We start from the raw sequence: 18586 nt of genomic DNA, 5'->3' as shown, positions 1-18586 counted from the left end.
GTTTATTTAACACTATGACTTGTAAGAAGCACTTGTCTTCCACTCAGCTCTGACACAGGATGATTATCTAAACCCGTGGTCCCCAACACAGTGCCCACGGGCGCCAAGGCGCCCACGGGGGCATTTCCATGCGCCCGCCAGGTGCTCGGGGCTGGCCTGGCACCGGGCGCTTGGCGGGGGGAGCGCCGGCCCCGGGCGCGCGGCGCTTGGCGGGGGGAGCGCCGGCCCCGGGCGCGCGGCGCTTGGCGGGGGGAGCGCCGGCCCCGGGCATGCAGCTATGGGGGGGTCACCCCCGGGCCTGCGGCTATGGGGGGGCCGCCCCTGGGGCGCAAGTGTCCCCGCCCCCTGGCGCCCGGCGGGTGAACGGCCACGCCCCCTGGCGCCCGACAACCTCGAAAGGTTGGGGACCACTGATCTAAACTGATACAGCAGGAAAACCAAGTTATCCATAGTTATTTTCTCCTGTAATTGTGAGGTGAGTCTGGACACTGAACTCCAGCAATGTCCACAAAAAAACCATTAAGCTGAGTCATAAGGCACCTGAAAACCCTGTGAAAATTGAACAGCATTTCCCCAAAAGGAAGTTTCCAGAGATCCATATATATTTTAGGATGGCACCTGGATGAGGACAGAATGAGAGATTGCAGTTGCTATGTTCATAGCTCCTATAGGAACACTTTGCCCCAGATGCATACTCAATTAGGATTTCCTGATGGAACCTAGAATCATAGAAATGTAGTGTTGGAATTGGGACCTTAAGAAGTCATTCATTCCAGCCCCCTTAGCTATGTTAGGGTTAAGAAAATCTAGACCATCCTTGACAGGTGTTGGCTCTCCTTGTTTAAGTGTTTCAAAAAATAGGGACTCCACAACCTCCTTTGGAAACCTATTTCAGGTCTTAAACTACCCTTATAGTTAGAAAGATGTTCCTAATATCTAACTGAAATCTAACTGGATCACCATCCTCAAAAAGACTATTACCATACTGAAAGACTTACAGGTTGCCAGAGTCTTTTTTTCCTCAAATTTAATTACAACCAGTTTTTTAAGCTTTCCTTATAGGTCAAGTTTCCTAACCCTTTAATGATTTTTGTTGCTGTCCTCTGGACTCTCTCCAATTTGTCCACATTCTTCCTATAGTAACTCTCAGCTAGGAAAAGGGATATAAAATTGTAGTCATTTAAAAGGTAACAGATAAGCATCAGGTTATCAATTTTCATTACGGCTACATGTCAACTCCCAGGTCTGCTCCAAGGGAGCTGATAGGTCACCCAGTGCTGTGGGCTCTGCTGTATAAAGCTTATACTGCAGAGTCTGCAGCGTAGCCAGCTCCCCAGGAGCAAGGCCCGCAGCCAGTGCATGCCAAAAGGTGGCTTATAAGCTAGCTCCTGGAACATGCTGGCTCTATATCAGAACACACAGTGCAGGATGGCAGCCAGCTCCCGGGAGCAGGGCCCGCACCTAGGAATCAGTGTGTGTAAGCTGGCTCTGGCATGCATCGGCTCCCAGGGAGCTGCGTGTCGCTCTGCAGTGTAGGCTCTATAGTAAAAAGTTTATAATGCAGTGCCCACAGCACAGCTACCTCTCCAGGAATGGAGCCAGCAGCAAGTGCACACCAGGAGCCAGCTTACAACGCATGTAACGGTGTAACCACTAGGATTTTTAACAGTTACACAGTTACTTTTTAAACTTTTCTTTTTTTAAACTTTTCTTTTAGGTCCCTAGCTGGGATCTCACCAGTACTGAAGAGAACAGAATAATTACCTCCGGTGTCTCACATACAGCACTCCTGTTAATATACTGTGTTGGGGTATTCACCTCACACTTGACCTGAAAGGGTTAATGAACACTTAGACAGAAGCTAACAGAACCAGCAGGACACAGCTAACAGGATTCAGGTGGTTAATTAATCCACAGACTGAGTGAGGGAACCCAGCTGGGGAGGAATGAGTTGGCCTAGGACAGTGGTCTCCAACCTTTTTACACCCAAGATCACTTTTTAAGTCTCAGTACAGGCGAAGAGCTACCGTCCCGCCCCTTTCTTGAAGCCCTGCCCCTTCCTTGAAGCCCTGCCCTCTCTATTCTCCTGTCCATCACTTGCTATCCCCAGCCCTTATACACTCTGTTAAACAGTTTATTTTTAAATTATGCAATATATAAAACTAAAATCACATGTTTATAGTTATGAAATAAATGGTCTGTTTTTAATTCATGCTATTTAAATGTCAAATGAAGCATTTACAATTATACATTTTGTTCTCTGCTATTTTGTAAATCTAAAATCAAGTATTCATAATTATATATTTTTTCTTCCAATAACAAAGTCTCAGTGTGACACCTGTGACTGAACAGTATCTGCCAGCATCTTGAAGTCTGGATTGTAGTCTGAGATTGTTAGTCGTATACAGTCCATCAGATGGGTATCTGTGATCCTGTGCTCAGCCTGGGAAGCTTGCTCCAGCACAGCTGGAGCTAGACGCAGCCTCCATGGGCTGAGCGCAGGGCAGCTGGTCTGGAGGGAAGAGAAGTGGCTGCCCAGCCAGCTGGCCATGGCGCTCAGCCAGAGTGCACCAAGCTCCACATGGACAGGCGCAGAGGAGAAGCCACTGATCAGCTTGTGCGTGGGGCAGCCGCTTTCAGCTGAAAGCCACAGTCAGCTTGCTGGGGTGTTTCAGCCCTCCCGACCTCCCAGCTCCCACCATTCCTCGCAGCTACTCACCTGTGTTGTTGCTCGGTGAGTAGCTGCTCCTCAAATGAGGAAATCTAATGTAAATGTACTGAGCAGGTGTGCAGTTCAGAGAGGGCTCAAGAGCTACTCTTAGAGCCCCTGAGATCTACCGGTAGATCGCGATCTACTGGTTGGTGACCACAGGCCTAGGATTTACAAAGACAGAGAACTGTAAGATGAAAGGGGACAGCGGGAAAACTCTGCAGTCACTCCCTAGGAAAAGGGATGTAGGTTTAGGCCAGCAAACCAGAAAGGAGGGGAAGCCAGGAAGGTAGGACAAAGCTCAGGGAAAGGCAATAAGGCCTAAGGGGGAACAGGTCTTGACTGCTTACTTAGAGGATCCCTGAGCTGGAACCCAGATTAGATGACAGGCCTAAACTCCCTGACAGCCACGAGGGAGCAGCACTACGCAGCAGTGAATGGGAAGAATGACTAGGATGGCTGAAGGAGATGGCTTCAATACCCCAGAAAGGGAAAACGCACAGAGGCCCGGCTGGAGGGTTGATTTACGAACACAAAGCAGGCCCAAAGAAAGAGGAAGAGTGACTGCGGGCAACTGAAGGAAGGGATGTCGACCTGATGAGCTATTCCCCAATGTGATCAAGATGCAGCAACATTCTAACAAAGTGAAGCGCCCCTTTCTCCTCCTCCTTCCCAAATCATATGCAGCTCCAAAAAAGACTAATCACACTGACAACTCGTATTCAGTTTGTGGTCTACTATATACTCTGGGGAGAAGTCTGTGCCAAAAAGTTAAAAAAAATTGTGCACAGTATTTTAAAATTCTGCATCTTTTGTGTGTCAAATGCTGCAATATCATCATACTGGTTTCAATTTTTTATTTAAACTACAGTACAACAAATGGAGATTGGGAGTGGGGGACACTGGAGAAAAATCACCAACCCCCTTTCCTAATAGTAATGTGTGACCCTTTATTTCAAGTTATTAGACAACAAATATATACACCCATATGTTCAGGGTTACCTCAAAGGCAACTGAACAGCCAGTGAAGGCTATGGAAACAGACTCACACATTATATTGGCTACTAACCATCTCTAGATAGGTCAGTAGCAAAGAGGTTTACGAAGGACATTCTGATAGGACATTTTTCAGTCCAAAAATATAGTTCAGTTCTAATCACTAAAGACCATAACCATTTATAAGGCCATTCTGTCCTTTGCACCACACTGGACATGTAAAGGAGCACTAAAGCTTTTACACCTGTTCTATATTCCTGGAGAAATTCAATAACAATGGGAACAATTAATCACTAAGCAGGCTACATTCTACTCTGCCTGAGAGAACAAAGCCTGCCCCACAACTACCTCCTTTTTCCAGGTCATTTATGAATATATTGACTAGAACTGGTCCCAGTACAGATTTCTGGGGGACACCACTATTTACCTCTCTCTACTTGGAAAACTATTTGTTCCTACATTTTAGCCAGTTACCAATCCATGAGAGGAGCTTTATCCTATGACAGCTTATTTTGCTTAAGAGCCTTTGGTGAGAGACATTATCAAAGGCTCTCTGAAGACATAAATGCAATATATACCCCCTGGATCTTTCTTGGCCACTTGCTTGCTGATCCCCTCAACAAATTCTAGTAGACCAGTGAGTGATGATTTCCCTTTACAAAAACCATGTTGACTCTCTCTCAACAAACTGTGTTCATATAGGCGTCTGACAATTCTGCTCTTTATTTTAGCTTCAACACAATTTGCCCAATACTGAAGTCAGGCTTCAGTAATCCTGTAATTGCCAGGATAGTCTCTGGAGCTGATTTTAATAACTGCTGCCACATTAGCTATCCTCCAGTCATTTGGAGGAAGCAGATTTAAATTACAGGTTACAAACTAGAGTCAGCAGTTCTGAAATTCCATATCTGAGTTCCTTCAGAACTATTATGTGGATTCTATCTGGTCCTGGTGACTTATTACTGTTTCATTTGTCAATTTGTTCCAAAAACTTTTCTAATGACACCTCATATTAAGCCACCTGAAAAATTCTCCAAAACCAGTAGGAGCTGAGATTAATTGTGCTGCCCATAAATTAGGTTTTGGTATTACCTACAATTTGATAGAATTCATACTAGATGAAAAGGAGAAAGGAGTTTTGCCATTTTACGTTAGTGGGCTTGAGTTAATTAGCAGAGGAGAGTCTACAATCCAGGAAATATGAAGTAGGGATGTTAAATATCGATTAACTAACTAATTGAATAGTCGATGGGATTTCCATCAACTATTCAGTTAGTCAATATGGACTAGCACACGTTCTTCCTTTGAAATGTACATTTCAAAGATTCAAACACCGCACGGAGCCCGGGGCTAGCAGGGAGTTCTGTGCTGACCCCAGGCTTCATGCAGCACTTTCACTTTGAAATGCACAACAGCCCCAAATGGGGGCTCTTGTACATTTCAAATATTAAAATGCCATGAGGAGCCTTAGGAGCTTCCACATGGAGGAAGAAGAGAAGTCGCTGGGGGGGGGGGGGGGGGGGGGAGGAGAGCTTAAAAGCCAGTTCCCCCAACTTCCAGCTCCGTGAGAGAAGGCAGAGGCACAGCAGCGGCACTTCCTCTTTGAAATGTATAAGAGCCCAGCTGGGGCTCTTGTGCATTTCAAAACAAAATCGCCACACAGAGCCTAAGGCCAGCAGGGGACCCTGAGTCCCCCGCTGGCCCGGGGCTCCACATGATGTTTCAATCTTTGAAATGCACAAGAGCCCCAGCCATTTCAAAGAGGAAGAGCTGCCGCTGCACCACACCCTGTCCCATAGAGCTGGAGGAAAACCAGCTTTTAAGCTGGCTTCCCACAACATACCCTGCTCTCCCCCCACCACTACCACCACCACCCTTGCTGCCTCTTTGTGATAAAGGCAGCAAGGAAGGGGAGGGAGCGACTAGTCAATTAGTCATTTACATCCCCAATATAAAGTCAAAAGATCAAGTCATATCTGCATCACAGAGAACCTTGTGGTCTTCTTTATGGTCAGAAAAAAAGGCTTCCTTAAACTACTTGAGAGAGAACACTCTTGAATGGGTCTTCTCAACCTGATAGTTCTTTGAAGATGCAGGCATTAGCAATCTTACCAAACAGAAGAAATGAACTGGAGAGGGACACTCTGTTATCCTATGAGAAAGCCACAGATTCCCCATCAAGATTTGCCTTGTCAAAAGAAATGACCCTAGAAACATCTCTTAAGTATCTGCATGAGCGTGGAATTCTAAGAGACTTCAGAATATAAGACAAGGCTTCTCTGAAAAGTAGATTTCCAGGATACAACAACACTTTCAGCAAGGAATTTTTAAGTTCCGTCAAGAGCAACAAGATTTATGCTGGCTGCTACAGAGACAGCTATAAGAATTTCCTCCTGATCAAAATTATGTCTCTCAAAATGTCTCACCTTTTGTAAGGCACTCCACCTTCACTGTGATGTGAATCAAGCATCTGAAGGCTGTAGAGATCCAGAAATGTATTAGGACTCTCTTGAAAGCAATTTTAACATTACTTTCCAAAGGATTCTTGGAACAAATTCTCCATGGGCAAGGATGGTGGATATTAGTCATATCTGACATCTAACTCTTGCCCCCAGCCCCTAACAACTGCTGACCTGTGTCATACATTTGTTTCTTCTACCTTATATTACAAACTCCCTACGGAAGGGAACATGACATGTTTGTACAGCACTATGCAAATTTACAGTGCTATAAAGCATTTTTATACCACTCTACACATGACTAGATACATAAAACATTAGAAGGAAACCAAGCTAGGAGATCCACTGAACACCCATTTCCTTTGTTAGACACAGGAAAATGAATTGGATTGCTCAAACAAAACTAACAATGATGATCACATCACAAATTTGGTTGAGTTCTCCTTCCTCAAGTAAGGGATAGTAGTGTCCAGGGCTGAAAATGATCTAGAAAATGCAAGATGACCAACACCTGACTATGCTAGTGAACCACTCTGCCCTCCAGGTATTATGTTGCTGCATTCAGAGTTCCACTCAAGGAGCAGCAAAAGGGCAGAACACCAAAGGGTTTTTTGCTGTTGTTGAATTTTATGGTTAACAAAACGTAACATTCTGTAATTTCTGAATTTTACAGTGGGCCAAATTCTGCTTTTACTGTATCTGTGACTTCTACAGAATAAAATATATCCCTTGTGCACATATCTGCAGGCAGCATTTGAGCAAAGTATTCTTTCCCTACAAAGCTCCCTAACTGGTGCAGCAGGACCCTGAAATCTGTCACTCCCCTCTTCTGACTCCTTACTCTCCTCCCTGACTCTTAAAGTGATAGTTTGCCGTTCCTACAGTCCTCATTACAGCACCGCTACATCCAGGGAACCATAAGGAAGTCAGAGGACCAAATTCTGCTCAGATATAACCCGACAGTAACTGCAGTAAAGTGCCTCACCAATCCCTCAGGTTTCCACAGGCCCTAAAAAAACCTCAAGCAACACTAACTGAAAGTGGTGAGTAAACAAGTATTGTAAGCCATTGATCTTAGGTGCTTTATATAAAGCAAGGAAAGTGGGAGATACATACTCTTTTTTAAGCTTTTGGATTGAGGATGGGGTTGAAATCCTCCTGCTGGAAAACCATAGGTGCTCATGCGCTGCACAAGGCTTGCTACATTTCCATGTCTCTCCCTCTTGATTGGCAAATCATCCTCCTTAGGTTCTGGATCCTTCTTAACTTCCTAGTAGAAAAAAGGCAGAACAGATTTACAAAACGGAGGAATAATTTAAGTTATGAAAAAATCATAGGGTTCTTTGAGACATTCCATATTCTGTAGACTCAAGTACCCTTTGCTCCATAGTGTAAAGGGCTTGTATCTGAAAAAAACATTAGCCAGTTATATAACATGTGTCATTCAAGTACTAACACGAATCCACTCTACCCTCTTCTAAATTAGCTGTTAAATCAAATTTCCAGATAGGTAAACTGAGGTATCCCCAGTATCTAGTAGCAGGAAAATAGATGTTCTGAATTCTCCTATCTCTATACACAAACAGCTGCAAGCACTGAAATCTGGGGAAATCAACATAAAAGCTGCATTACAACACATTTATGCTTCCACAGAGGTCAGTGTTTCAAAGCAAAGTGTGAAGCAGAACATTTTTAGAATATTTTCCATATCAACTACTCTCATCATTTATATTACAGCAGTTCCTACAGACTTCAACCAGAGACTCATTTTATATACCATGCAGTGAGAGAGCTTGTTCTTGCCCCACAGAACTTCCAGTCTTAGTTTATGTCAAGATGCAATAATGTATACATTAAATAGGAGGAAACAGAAGATAAGCTAACACTTCATCAGAAGAGCTTGAGTGGAAATTACAGAATCGGGGGTATACATAAAGGCAAAAGAAATTACCTGTCAATTGGAGAAACAATGTTAATGAAGCTAATTAAGTAAGGGTGGATGAGTCTTATTCAAAGCACGTCAAATGGAGATGTGAATATCAAAGGCAGGGAAATTGCCTTTGTAGTGCTTTAGCCAGTTAAGATCTTTATTCAAACCTAAGTACAGTAAAACTCTACTGGTCCAGCATCCAATGCTCCGGCACTCCTGATGGTCCAGGTTCCCGATGGTGCCGGAAGTGCTCCAGGCAGCGGACAACTGGAGCGGCTCTGTGCCCGGCTTCCCCAATTCAGCCGCTGCTGAAACTGACCAGCAGCTGAATCGGGGAAGCTGGGGGCAGAGCAGCTGGGGTGCTGCCAGGTTGGTCCCATAGCGCTGCTCCTCAGGGCTGCGGGACCAACCCGGCAACACCCCAGCTGCTCTGCCGCAGGCATCCCCAATTCAGCCGCTGCTGAAACTGACCAGCAGCGACTGAATGGGGACGCCTGGGGCAGAGCCGGACTATCGGAAGGGGAGGGCTATGAGGGGCCTGGGGTGTCATCCCCCCACCCCACCTCAGACCCCTCATAGCCTCCCCTTCCGATAGTCCGCCATAGCTGATAATCCGGCACCCCCTGGGTCCTAAAGCTGCCGGATTATCGGAAGTTTACTGTAGATAGAATTCAACTTATAAATAAACTCCAGAATATGGATGTTAAAAATTCTGTATTAGGGTAACTATGTAACCCTGAAAATCAGGTACTGTCCTATCACAGGACATTCCTCCTCATATCTTCTTAGGAGGCATTTTTTCCACTTACTTTCTGCTGTAAATTGTGGACCTGACACAAGAGAGAAATATTATACGGGTGAGGGAAATTGTCCCAATCTCTGTTTATACACTGAATATAAAGCTGCTTTATTTCAGGAAGGGGATCCACTTTTACTGTCTATCTGTGTGAGGCCCAGACAGTACTGCTACGTCACACTGAGTGCACTATTACATCCCTACTTTGATCATAATACAAGGTTCTAACTCACGTAAGGTTTGCCCTCAGAAAGTGCATGGTACCCACTGCCCCTTTACTATTAGCAAAATAGTTCACTTCTTCAGTTAGTTTTGCGCCTAAGGCTCATGATGCTGAATGGATTACACCAGTGGTTTTCAGTCTTCCATTTAGATCAACCCCTCCCCCCTAAAAATTTTGACGGAAGGTGCAGACTTCTTGGAAATCAGACATAGTCTGCAGTCTCACAAATGTCTACAGAACACAGATTACAAGCCACTGAAATACAGTAGGTGCAGAGAGAGAGAGAGAGAGAGAGACAAAGAGACAAAGAGGGCTGAAAGGAAGCTTTACTCAGAACAAGTGTGTGGCTCTGGGGATGTGGTTCTCAATCTGCAGACCACAGACCACCGGCTGCCCAGTGAGAACACAGCTGCAGCACATGTAACATCCTCAGGGTCATACAGTAGAGTATGTGTGTGTATGTATATATGTGGCCCACATACAACACAGAGAGTTCCAAATGTGGTTCACAATGATAAATAGGTTGAGAACCATAGGTAACTTCTTTTGCTTTTATACATAGCCCCAGATTGTCATTTCTACTCCAACTCATCTGATGAAGTAGGTTTTACCAACAAAAGCTCACTACATTATTATTGCGGCGAGGAGTCCTGTGGCACCTTATAGACTAACAGAAGTGTTGGAGCATAAGCTTTTATGGGCAAAGACCCACTTCGTCAGATGAATGAGTAGAAATTTCCAGAGGCAGGTATAAATACGCAGGCCAGAATAATACAGCAACCCCTCTGATACTTTATTATTCTTGTTTAAATATGCTTTACTATGGTTTTCTTTAAATAAAAAAAGCAATTAGACATGAATTGCATGTTCATATCAAGTGTTATTTTTAAGTTATATTTCTAAAAAAAAAAAAAAAAACACTACACAAATTCAGTCCGGATATAGTCAGTGAAAGGCCTGATTCTAATTACATTTCCTTCTTTCTAACAAATCTAGGAAGTGGAGAGGGAGTCTCACAGTGGAGCAGGACCCCTTCCCCTCACTTAGACTAGGGCATGCCTCCTCCAGGCAAAGGTTATCCGAGGGTAGGTGGGAATCTCCCCTGCCTTCTGACCAGGGCATCCCTACCACAGGCCATGCTCTGGCCATCGAGGGGAAAGGGGGTCTGTTGCAAGCAACGGCCAGGGAGAACCAAATTCTTGGGAGGGGCTCACCTTTGGTGACTCCCTGAAAAAGCTCCCTGCTACTACTGCCAAAGAGATGAGGCTACAGCCTCACATCAGGCACAGTTGCCTCTGTCTGCAGACACCACTGGCCATGGTTCCCAATCCCGGCCAATGGGCTGGTTGGAAGTCATGGATTCAGCTGCCAGTGAGGGGGGAGAAAGGCAGATATGGAGCCACCACCACAGACCTCAACATTTTATCATAGACACAAGCCAACCCATGCTACAGACTACCTATTGGCATAAAAAGTCTTAAGAATGGGAGTGACTCCCATTCCCTTCCTCTGCAAGCTATGGGTTTGGCCATCACTAATTTTTATAAACAATATAAAAATTTTCCTTAGTCAAATATATTAACAATATCTCTGTAACACGCTCCATGATTTATATACACACATTTCTGTTCATACACACACAACAGACACAGTATACAGTTAATAGCTGTCAATTCCTCTTCCAACTATCAACAACTTAACTACAATTCCATGCAATAAAAACAAAAAGCTCAATCATGAAAACAGAACCAGGCCCAACAAAATTTGAAAGACGAACTGAGATTTTTTTTGGTATTTTACACAAAGAACATTCTAATGAGATGTCTAAGTAGTCCACTTTAAACAGTATCCAATGAAAAGCAGATCGATATTTAAAATTGATAAAGTTGTCAGGCAGCTTAAAATATTCTCTTAAGCAGGAAGTGCAGGTGAATGACACTACACATTCAATAACTAATTCCTGTTTGTCACATGTTTTAGTGGCTCTTTCCCCATTAAAATAATAGCAATAGTATTGCATTGATGAGCAAACTTAACTGACTGGTTTATAATCTTATTGGCTGCAGAGCCGAAAATGGGGGGAGAGGGGCATTAGTATTAAATCTGTTTCTCAGAGCAAATTTCTCTATTTGTACACAAATATAAATCCAGAAAGCAATAGATCCTCTTGTTTTCTATGCAAGTTTCCACCTTCACATTTCAGTCTGCAAAATTCTTTATTCAAAACTTGAGTAAAATGTAACTATAGAAAAATGTATTAGAGTCAGCAGAAACTCCTTCTAAAGAGGAACATTTATTTCCTGGAAATACAAAAATAACTGTACATGGAATGCTCCAAGTTTGTACTAAAAATGCTAGAAATAATGTGACAACTGTGTTTGGGTAACATTAGAAGAGTTACATATTTGAATTTATTATACAAGGCAGGGTATTCATTTATTCTCATTTTTTAAGCTGTAACTATAGATGTGTATCCTGTGAGTTGTAATTCATGGTATATGTGCCTAACTACAAAATAAGCAAAACACTGCCCATAAATATACCCACATCATCTCCTTACTCAATGTCCTTAGAGAAGATTAAAGTAACTGGGTCCTAAATTTTAGCAAGGCTCATTTAAGATGTTTCTTTCCCCATCAAAGCCTTTTATTGCAGTATTCATGGGGTGGGTCTGCTTCCTAGGATCTGTGCATCCCAGACCGCACTGCACAAAACAGGTCTTGTTGGAAGATGTTACCTACTAAGGATGTTAAAAGGCGAGTAATTTACTCATCGTGTAATAGATAAAATGTTAATCAAGTACATAATGAGTTGATAAGGGAAGGATTGCTCAGTCCCAGGTGACCTGGGACCAGTGTGTCTGCAGTTTGAATGTAGTAAGAGCAAGGCTGCCTGCATGCCTGGCTCCTACTACATTTAAAAATGAAGAAGCGTAACAGTGGGTATCTCCTGGATCTAGCAGGAGCTGGGCTTGCTCAGTCACAGCTCGCATTGGATCCAGCAGCCCCTGTCCATGGGGTGTCCTAGCAGGGAGACCAGCTCCCACCTGTTGCCCCTGCCTGAAGGGAAACTGAGCTCCTCACAGAGGCTTTGCTGGCAGCCCACTGTAACTGATACATAGGCAGCAGCACAGGTTAGCAGGGGGCTCCCCGGGAGTGGGGCCAAGAGCTGGAAGCGCATTGGCTGCTTGCCCCGCCTCCAGGGACTACTGAATAATTGTGTAACTGCTAAAATTTGATGCAGTTACATGATTATTAAATTAATCACTATCTAACATCCCTACTTGGAACCAGGACTCCCAAAGTAGTTGGCTCCACTGGTGCCAAAAATGTTGGTGATTTTTGAAGGCAAGATCATTGCCAGTGAAAACAATGGTGCCAGAGTTGACCATAGGGGGGCCCAAGCTCCCCACGGAAGAGGCTGTTGTGGCATCCCACTGTATCTGATAGAGGCAACAGCGCAGGGTAACAGGGGGCTCCCCAGGAGTGCGGCCAGGACCACAATGACTGCCAGCCCCTCCCCCAAGGGGGGGGACACCTAGTAACCACTAAGAAATGTAGTAGTCATTACACAATTATTTAAATAACTGATTTCTAACACTCCTATTTTCAACCTTAAATCATGAAAAACATTTCAGTTAGACACATACTCTCCATGTGTGCTGTCATACAAATATCATAAAAAGCACGTAGGAAACTTCCTTTACAGTATACTTTCTTGCATCTCAAGATAGATTTTTAAGAGGTTTTAAGGGGCTTCTTTTTGCCACTTGAATACGTTAAAATCTTTGTAGGAAATTAGAATATAAAAATAAGTGTATGCACCATACTGAGAAGACCCCTTATTTTTTTTTAAAACGTCTGCTCCTGTATTTAACTTTAATAGAATACATTAGCAAAACAACCTAGAAAAGGATGTCATACTCTGGTCCAGCATGTTCATAATCCCTCTATCCCAGACTTCCTGTTTCAAGCTCTGGGTAAATTCAATTTTCTATTTTTAAAGAAGAGATTTATAGAAGAGACATTATATTTGAAAACACTTCTCAGCTGAGACTTCTGTTTTGCTTTGACTATCACCACACTCAGTCATATTTAACAATATACTACCAATGAAGGTTTACTTCAAATGTCATAACATACAACATTTGAAAAAAGTGCAGATCATCTCTGTCTTACACTGTAATTCCAAGACACTTATTTTTTTTTTAAAAAAAAAAGACCAATGATTTTTTTTTAAAGAAAAGTCTAGTAAACTTCCAGATCACAAAATGCGGAAAAAATGTTCTCTAGAAACATCAATAAATCACTCCTTGTAAAATGAAATCTCCTTCAGACCAATATCACAGTTCACTAAAGTTCTTAAGTATGCAAATATACTACAAAAAAAGTGAACTGACCCAATACAAAGAAACCTAACAGCAATATTTTTTAAAATGAACCTCTCAGAACCCCAGAAAATGAACATAAACACTTCCTAGGATTACAGTGAGTACAATATTTTAAACAGCATACTGATTTAAATCAAATATTTAAGCCTGAATTACAGCAAAACTACATAGTTAATCACTCCTGAAACCCACTAAAAAGTCTTAAAATATTTCATTGGAAGAGAAGTGAGAAAGAAATAAATGACCTTACCGTTTCCAAAGACATATTTGCTTGAACACACCCAGTATTTTGTTTTGTTTTGGGGGGAGGAAGAAAAATGCTGTACAGACCAAAGTTCATGTATTAACCTGAAAAGGTATCTGACTCAGTACTAAGTTTGTAAAGGCAGCTGCACGCACCTGTGCAGGGGGAAAAAACATCATCTTCTCCAACTAAGTTTGGCTGTAGATTTGTCCACCAAAGTGAGCTACTAAAGCAAATGGTGCACACCAGAGACATACTTTAAAAAGTGTATATGTTTATAGAGCCAAAGTATCACCTCAATCTATTCAGTAAACTTGTCTACCTTAACTCACAGAAACTGCTAATAAATCCATCTGTTGCTCCTCCCTCAGACTACCGCCTTGAGCAAATGATCAAACTAGTTTTACTACTACTGTGAAAAGTAGCAATCATTCAATTCAGAGTAATTAAATCAGATGTTTCTTAATTCTGCTATATTTTAAATATTGGGCAGCTCTTTCGGTAGTCAAAGAATTTGTTGAAAAATAAATTCTTGCTCCTAAAACAGCAAAGTATAGAACAAACTAATCAAATTTCGGGAATTGCAGATGCTGGAAGGAATTCAAGTTTAAAAAGTCATATTTTTAACTGACTATTGTTACAAATAACACCCAAGATAACCATTGAAAGACACGAGAGAAAGGTCATCCACCCAAATTGCCCACACACTCTATTTTCTTTATGTATATTGTTAAATGTATGGTATCTCTTCTTTCCCTATATAGTAAGTTTCCATTGGTGTGTATGTAGATCTTCCACAATGCAACTCGATTTTTTTCAATAGGAAAATGTCATGCTAAAACAAAAACAAAAAAATACCAACCCAAAAAAAAGTCACAGGTACATTTAATGTTTGTTTTAATAACATATCAGAGTTCAAGTTAAGGATTCTCAAAGAGCTGTATAGAGTCCTCAATTTTAAATAATCATCATGAAAAAGGGCATGACTGGATTAAACAGCAGACCCAAATGTTTGTTTGTTTTTTTTAAAAGGCACAATATCCTACTTAAAGAATATTCAGATAAGGAGTTCCTGAAACTTTTTGAGGTTGGAAAACCATGCATTTCTAAAGGAATTAAGTAACATCATACACATACACAAAAGTGCAGCCTATGTATAAACCCTTCACAGGAAATTTATAGAATTATGGAGCTGCATCTCATTACATGTGATTAATTACAAAAGGAGGTGTAATGTACCTAAATATTGTATTCCACCAAGTGCAGTGAACACATCACTACTCTATAAAGAGCAAGAAACAAAAGACTTCTTCATCAATATACAACTGAATTGTTTAGTAACTTCTACTTACCATGTTAAAGTAAACTCGGGAACTATGTATCAACAAGTTATTCTGCAGTTCTAGGATCACTAAACTGCCCACCACATTTTATTCTCCTTTTAGCATCCAACATTTGGAATGTCTCAAGCTCCAAAATATTTTCCCTGGTCTTTTTTCAATCGCACAAATATTTTTGCCTGTATTTTTTTAATGTGGCACTACATCACTGGCACACAGATTTACTATATTACACCATGCAGGCTCCGTAGACAGGGTAAGCCTATGATCCTGTGCTCTCTTTCACATTCACACAATAATATTACCACATGGAAACAACCTAGCACCACAAGTACATGATGTCAGGGCAGTGTGATCAAAACAAGACTCAAACCTGCAGGGAAAGCCTATTGCCAGCTGGCACTCGACTAGCCAGGCATTGCTAAGCTCACTTGGATGTCTGCCTTTCTTCAGGATGTTTACCTGCATAGGTAAGTATCTTATAGGTTCAAAAGGAAAAGCTGTCACTGTGCTAGCAGCAAAAGAGATCCTTCCACAATTGCTGACCAGCATATGCCAAGGTACCCTCAGTGTCATCACCACTGTGCCAGCCATGAAATACACTTTCACTTTTTTCCTCTGTATCCACTATTTGAAATTAACCTAATTATTCACGTCTTTGTTTGTGCAGTAGTACCTCTGATCTTAGCATAACCTGGCAAATAGGATTTGTCAGCTCACTTGTGCTTTATTTACTGTATTTTTAATAGAGAATCACCTATTAATCTAGAATTCACATAAAACTACTATTCTGTGAGATTATTTTAAATATCCCACAAAAATATTAATCCAAATGTTACTCCCCACTAGACTAACCAAAGTACAGTAGCTTAACTTTTGGGATTTTAAGTTACCCTAAGTAGGACTGATTGTGCTCACTTAAAAACTTTATAAAAAACTACTGTGCTTCAACAAAGACTAAAAATAGTAATTCCATTTATTTGCATCAAGCAGTATTTTCCAAGTGCAGGTTGCCAAAGATGGGCATCTAAAATCAGTGAAATAATTTTCAGAGATACCCTACAACTCCCATTATTACTTTTTCAGGCCAATTTTTTAAGCTTTGATGGAAAAGCTGTAATTAGTTTAAAGAACTTGGGTTATGGTATATTTAGCAACACACTTGTACTACTCCTAGCTCCTAAGAGAGCACAGAAAGGGGGGGGGGACCGTGATCTGTTTCAGCTGTGATGCTGATACAACCAGGATCTGGAGCAGCCAACCCACATCAAGGAGATGTACACCATAATCCGCCAATTGACATTTTGGTTGTCCTTCAGGAAGGCAAGAAGCAGCAATCTGTTGCCTGGCAGCAGCTGTGAATTACCCTTGAGTTTCAGGCAAAGTATTTTCTCCCTATTTGACATGATGAATGAAAGATAAGTTAAAAACTAGCAAAGTTGACAACAACTGGGAGGTCTGGACCTATTTTTCCCCCATCTTTTTCAACATGTTTTGATGCACATTAGGTTTTGGTAAATTATGTATAAATTTGCCTCAAAGCAGAAAGTATTTGAAAATGTACTGAAAAGCTGCCTGCTTTTATCAGAACTTATTTAGGAAGCTCGACAGCCTCTCTTGTTACTATAAATTAGAATATTTTATACAAGAAGGGCAAGGCATTGGGCGAGGGGGTTAATATTCATCTTTTGTCTTCAAATTTCAATCAATCCATGGTTGGTAATGATAAAAAATTGCTATCCAATACCTGTACAGTGGGTTATGACTGGCTCCATCCAGTGTATGTACCACAAAATTCACAAGAGGACCATGTAAAGCATCAAATAAAACTCCCAACAGCAGCAGAATTTCACTCTCTTTCCTCAAAGATAGGTTTACTGTTCAAAACCTTAACAATCCATCACAAATCTACACTGCTAAGTCTGGTTCTCGTGCCTACCTTCTACTAAGTCTCTTCCACCTGTCCATTCAGCATGTACCTCTAGCCAGGTGTTCCACCTACTTTGTATATGGACAGGTCCTTTTCTGTGTCTCTTGCAAGTGTCTTCCTGCTCCCTGCAGGTTTGTCTAACAAACTGAGCTGTTTACTGGTTTTCTTATCTGATTACCAGATGACCTACAGTCTCTCACCTGTTCTTTAGCCTCAAACCCATTTTCCATCACATGGGATGTTGCAAATTAGTCATGGTTTGGCCTAAGGCCAGCTCCCTTAAAGGGCCATCCCACTATCAGGCAGCACCACTGTTGATAACCTCCACAATGAGAAGGGATATATCGGCCATGAAGATTAAAACTCCCCGGTTACGTCTACACTGCAGGTTTCTTGCACAAGAAAGGCCATTCTTGCGAAAAAACTTGAGTGTCCACACTACAAGCCCATTGTTGAGCAAGTAAGTTTATAGTAGATCATCAGAAGAAATGGCTTTTTGAGCAAGAGTTATTCCTCTCCCCACAAGGAATAAACTTTTTTGCAAAAGAGCTCTTGCACAAAAAGGCTAGTGTGGACGGGAACAGGGGTTTCTTGCGAAAGAAACCCCTATGGCTAAAATGGCCAACGAAGCTTTCTTGCACAAGACAGCTCCACACTGCCATGGACGCTCCTGCGCAAAAACACATCTCTTGCACAAAAGCACATGGAAGCATGGATACGCTCTTGCGCAAGAAGCCTGCAGTATAGACATAGCCCCCTTCTAATCATTATAAAGAAACAGTCCCTTCCAGGGAAGAGGCAGAACAGAAGTTTGTGCAGCCTGTGCCTTACACGCTCTGAATAAATGGAAGGATTCATAAAAAACAGCCTTACTGAATGCCCTAGAAACTAACCAAATATCTCCAAACACCACCTAAAACACAGTAAACCATGTTAGTAGCAATTCCTCCATCAATTTCCCTCTCACCTCACCAACTGGCCGAGATCTTCAACAGAGAAAGCATATCACTGTATCTAGGGATGTTAGAAAACGAGTTATTAATTGTGTAATCAACAGAGTTTCTCTTAATGACACGATTAACTGACAAGGGAGGAAGCCTCAGTCCTGGCTTGTGCCGGGTTTGGGAGCTACTCCCCGCTGTGGCTCTGCAGTTTACATGTACTAAGAGCTGAGCAGGCTGGCAGTGGGGGCTAGCTCCCAAACACAGTGCAAGCTGGGACTGAGCAAGGCAAGGAGGATGCAGAGCAACCCCTCCCTGCAATGAGCAGCAGCCTCTCCTGCCGCTCACCATACTGCGGGAGGTAGGGGACAGGCAGCATTGCAGAGACGGTGCTGGGGGAAACTGGTTTTTAAGCCCGCTCCCACCCCCACTGCCTCTGATACAGAGGCAGCAAGACGGGAGGGGAGGGAGAATGTGAGTAGTCGAATAGCTCGACTACTCACATCCTTAGCTGTAACCCACTTCTAATTCAGAACACACAGGCATCAGCATAAGTTACTTGCTTAAATATAGAGAGCTAAGCACACAAGTACTAATTTGATTTCTTTTTTTTTTAAATCTGTCTAG

At 42.3% G+C, this 18586-nt stretch overlaps 1 protein-coding gene across 6 annotated transcripts in view; it reads right to left on the bottom strand.

Annotated features, from left to right (window-relative positions):
* The window catches only part of CD2AP (CD2 associated protein), a 138200-nt gene that overhangs the window by 84054 nt on the left and 35560 nt on the right, over positions 1 to 18586 (bottom strand). For 5 of the 6 annotated variants that reach the window (XM_075923393.1, XM_075923392.1, XM_075923390.1 and 2 more), the window contains exon 3: positions 7282 to 7435. In XM_075923393.1, the coding sequence (XP_075779508.1) occupies positions 7282 to 7435 (154 nt within the window). Of the gene's footprint in view, positions 1 to 7281; positions 7436 to 13754; positions 14028 to 18586 lie in introns of those variants that run through there. The other variant, XM_014572297.2, reaches the window with a different exon arrangement.

This window comes from Pelodiscus sinensis, chromosome 3 (genome assembly GCF_049634645.1).
Source record: "Pelodiscus sinensis isolate JC-2024 chromosome 3, ASM4963464v1, whole genome shotgun sequence".
Classification (NCBI taxonomy): domain Eukaryota; kingdom Metazoa; phylum Chordata; order Testudines; family Trionychidae; genus Pelodiscus; species Pelodiscus sinensis.
The sequence above is the reverse complement of the archived record's forward strand: the minus strand, read 5'-3'. Positions and strand labels throughout refer to the sequence as shown.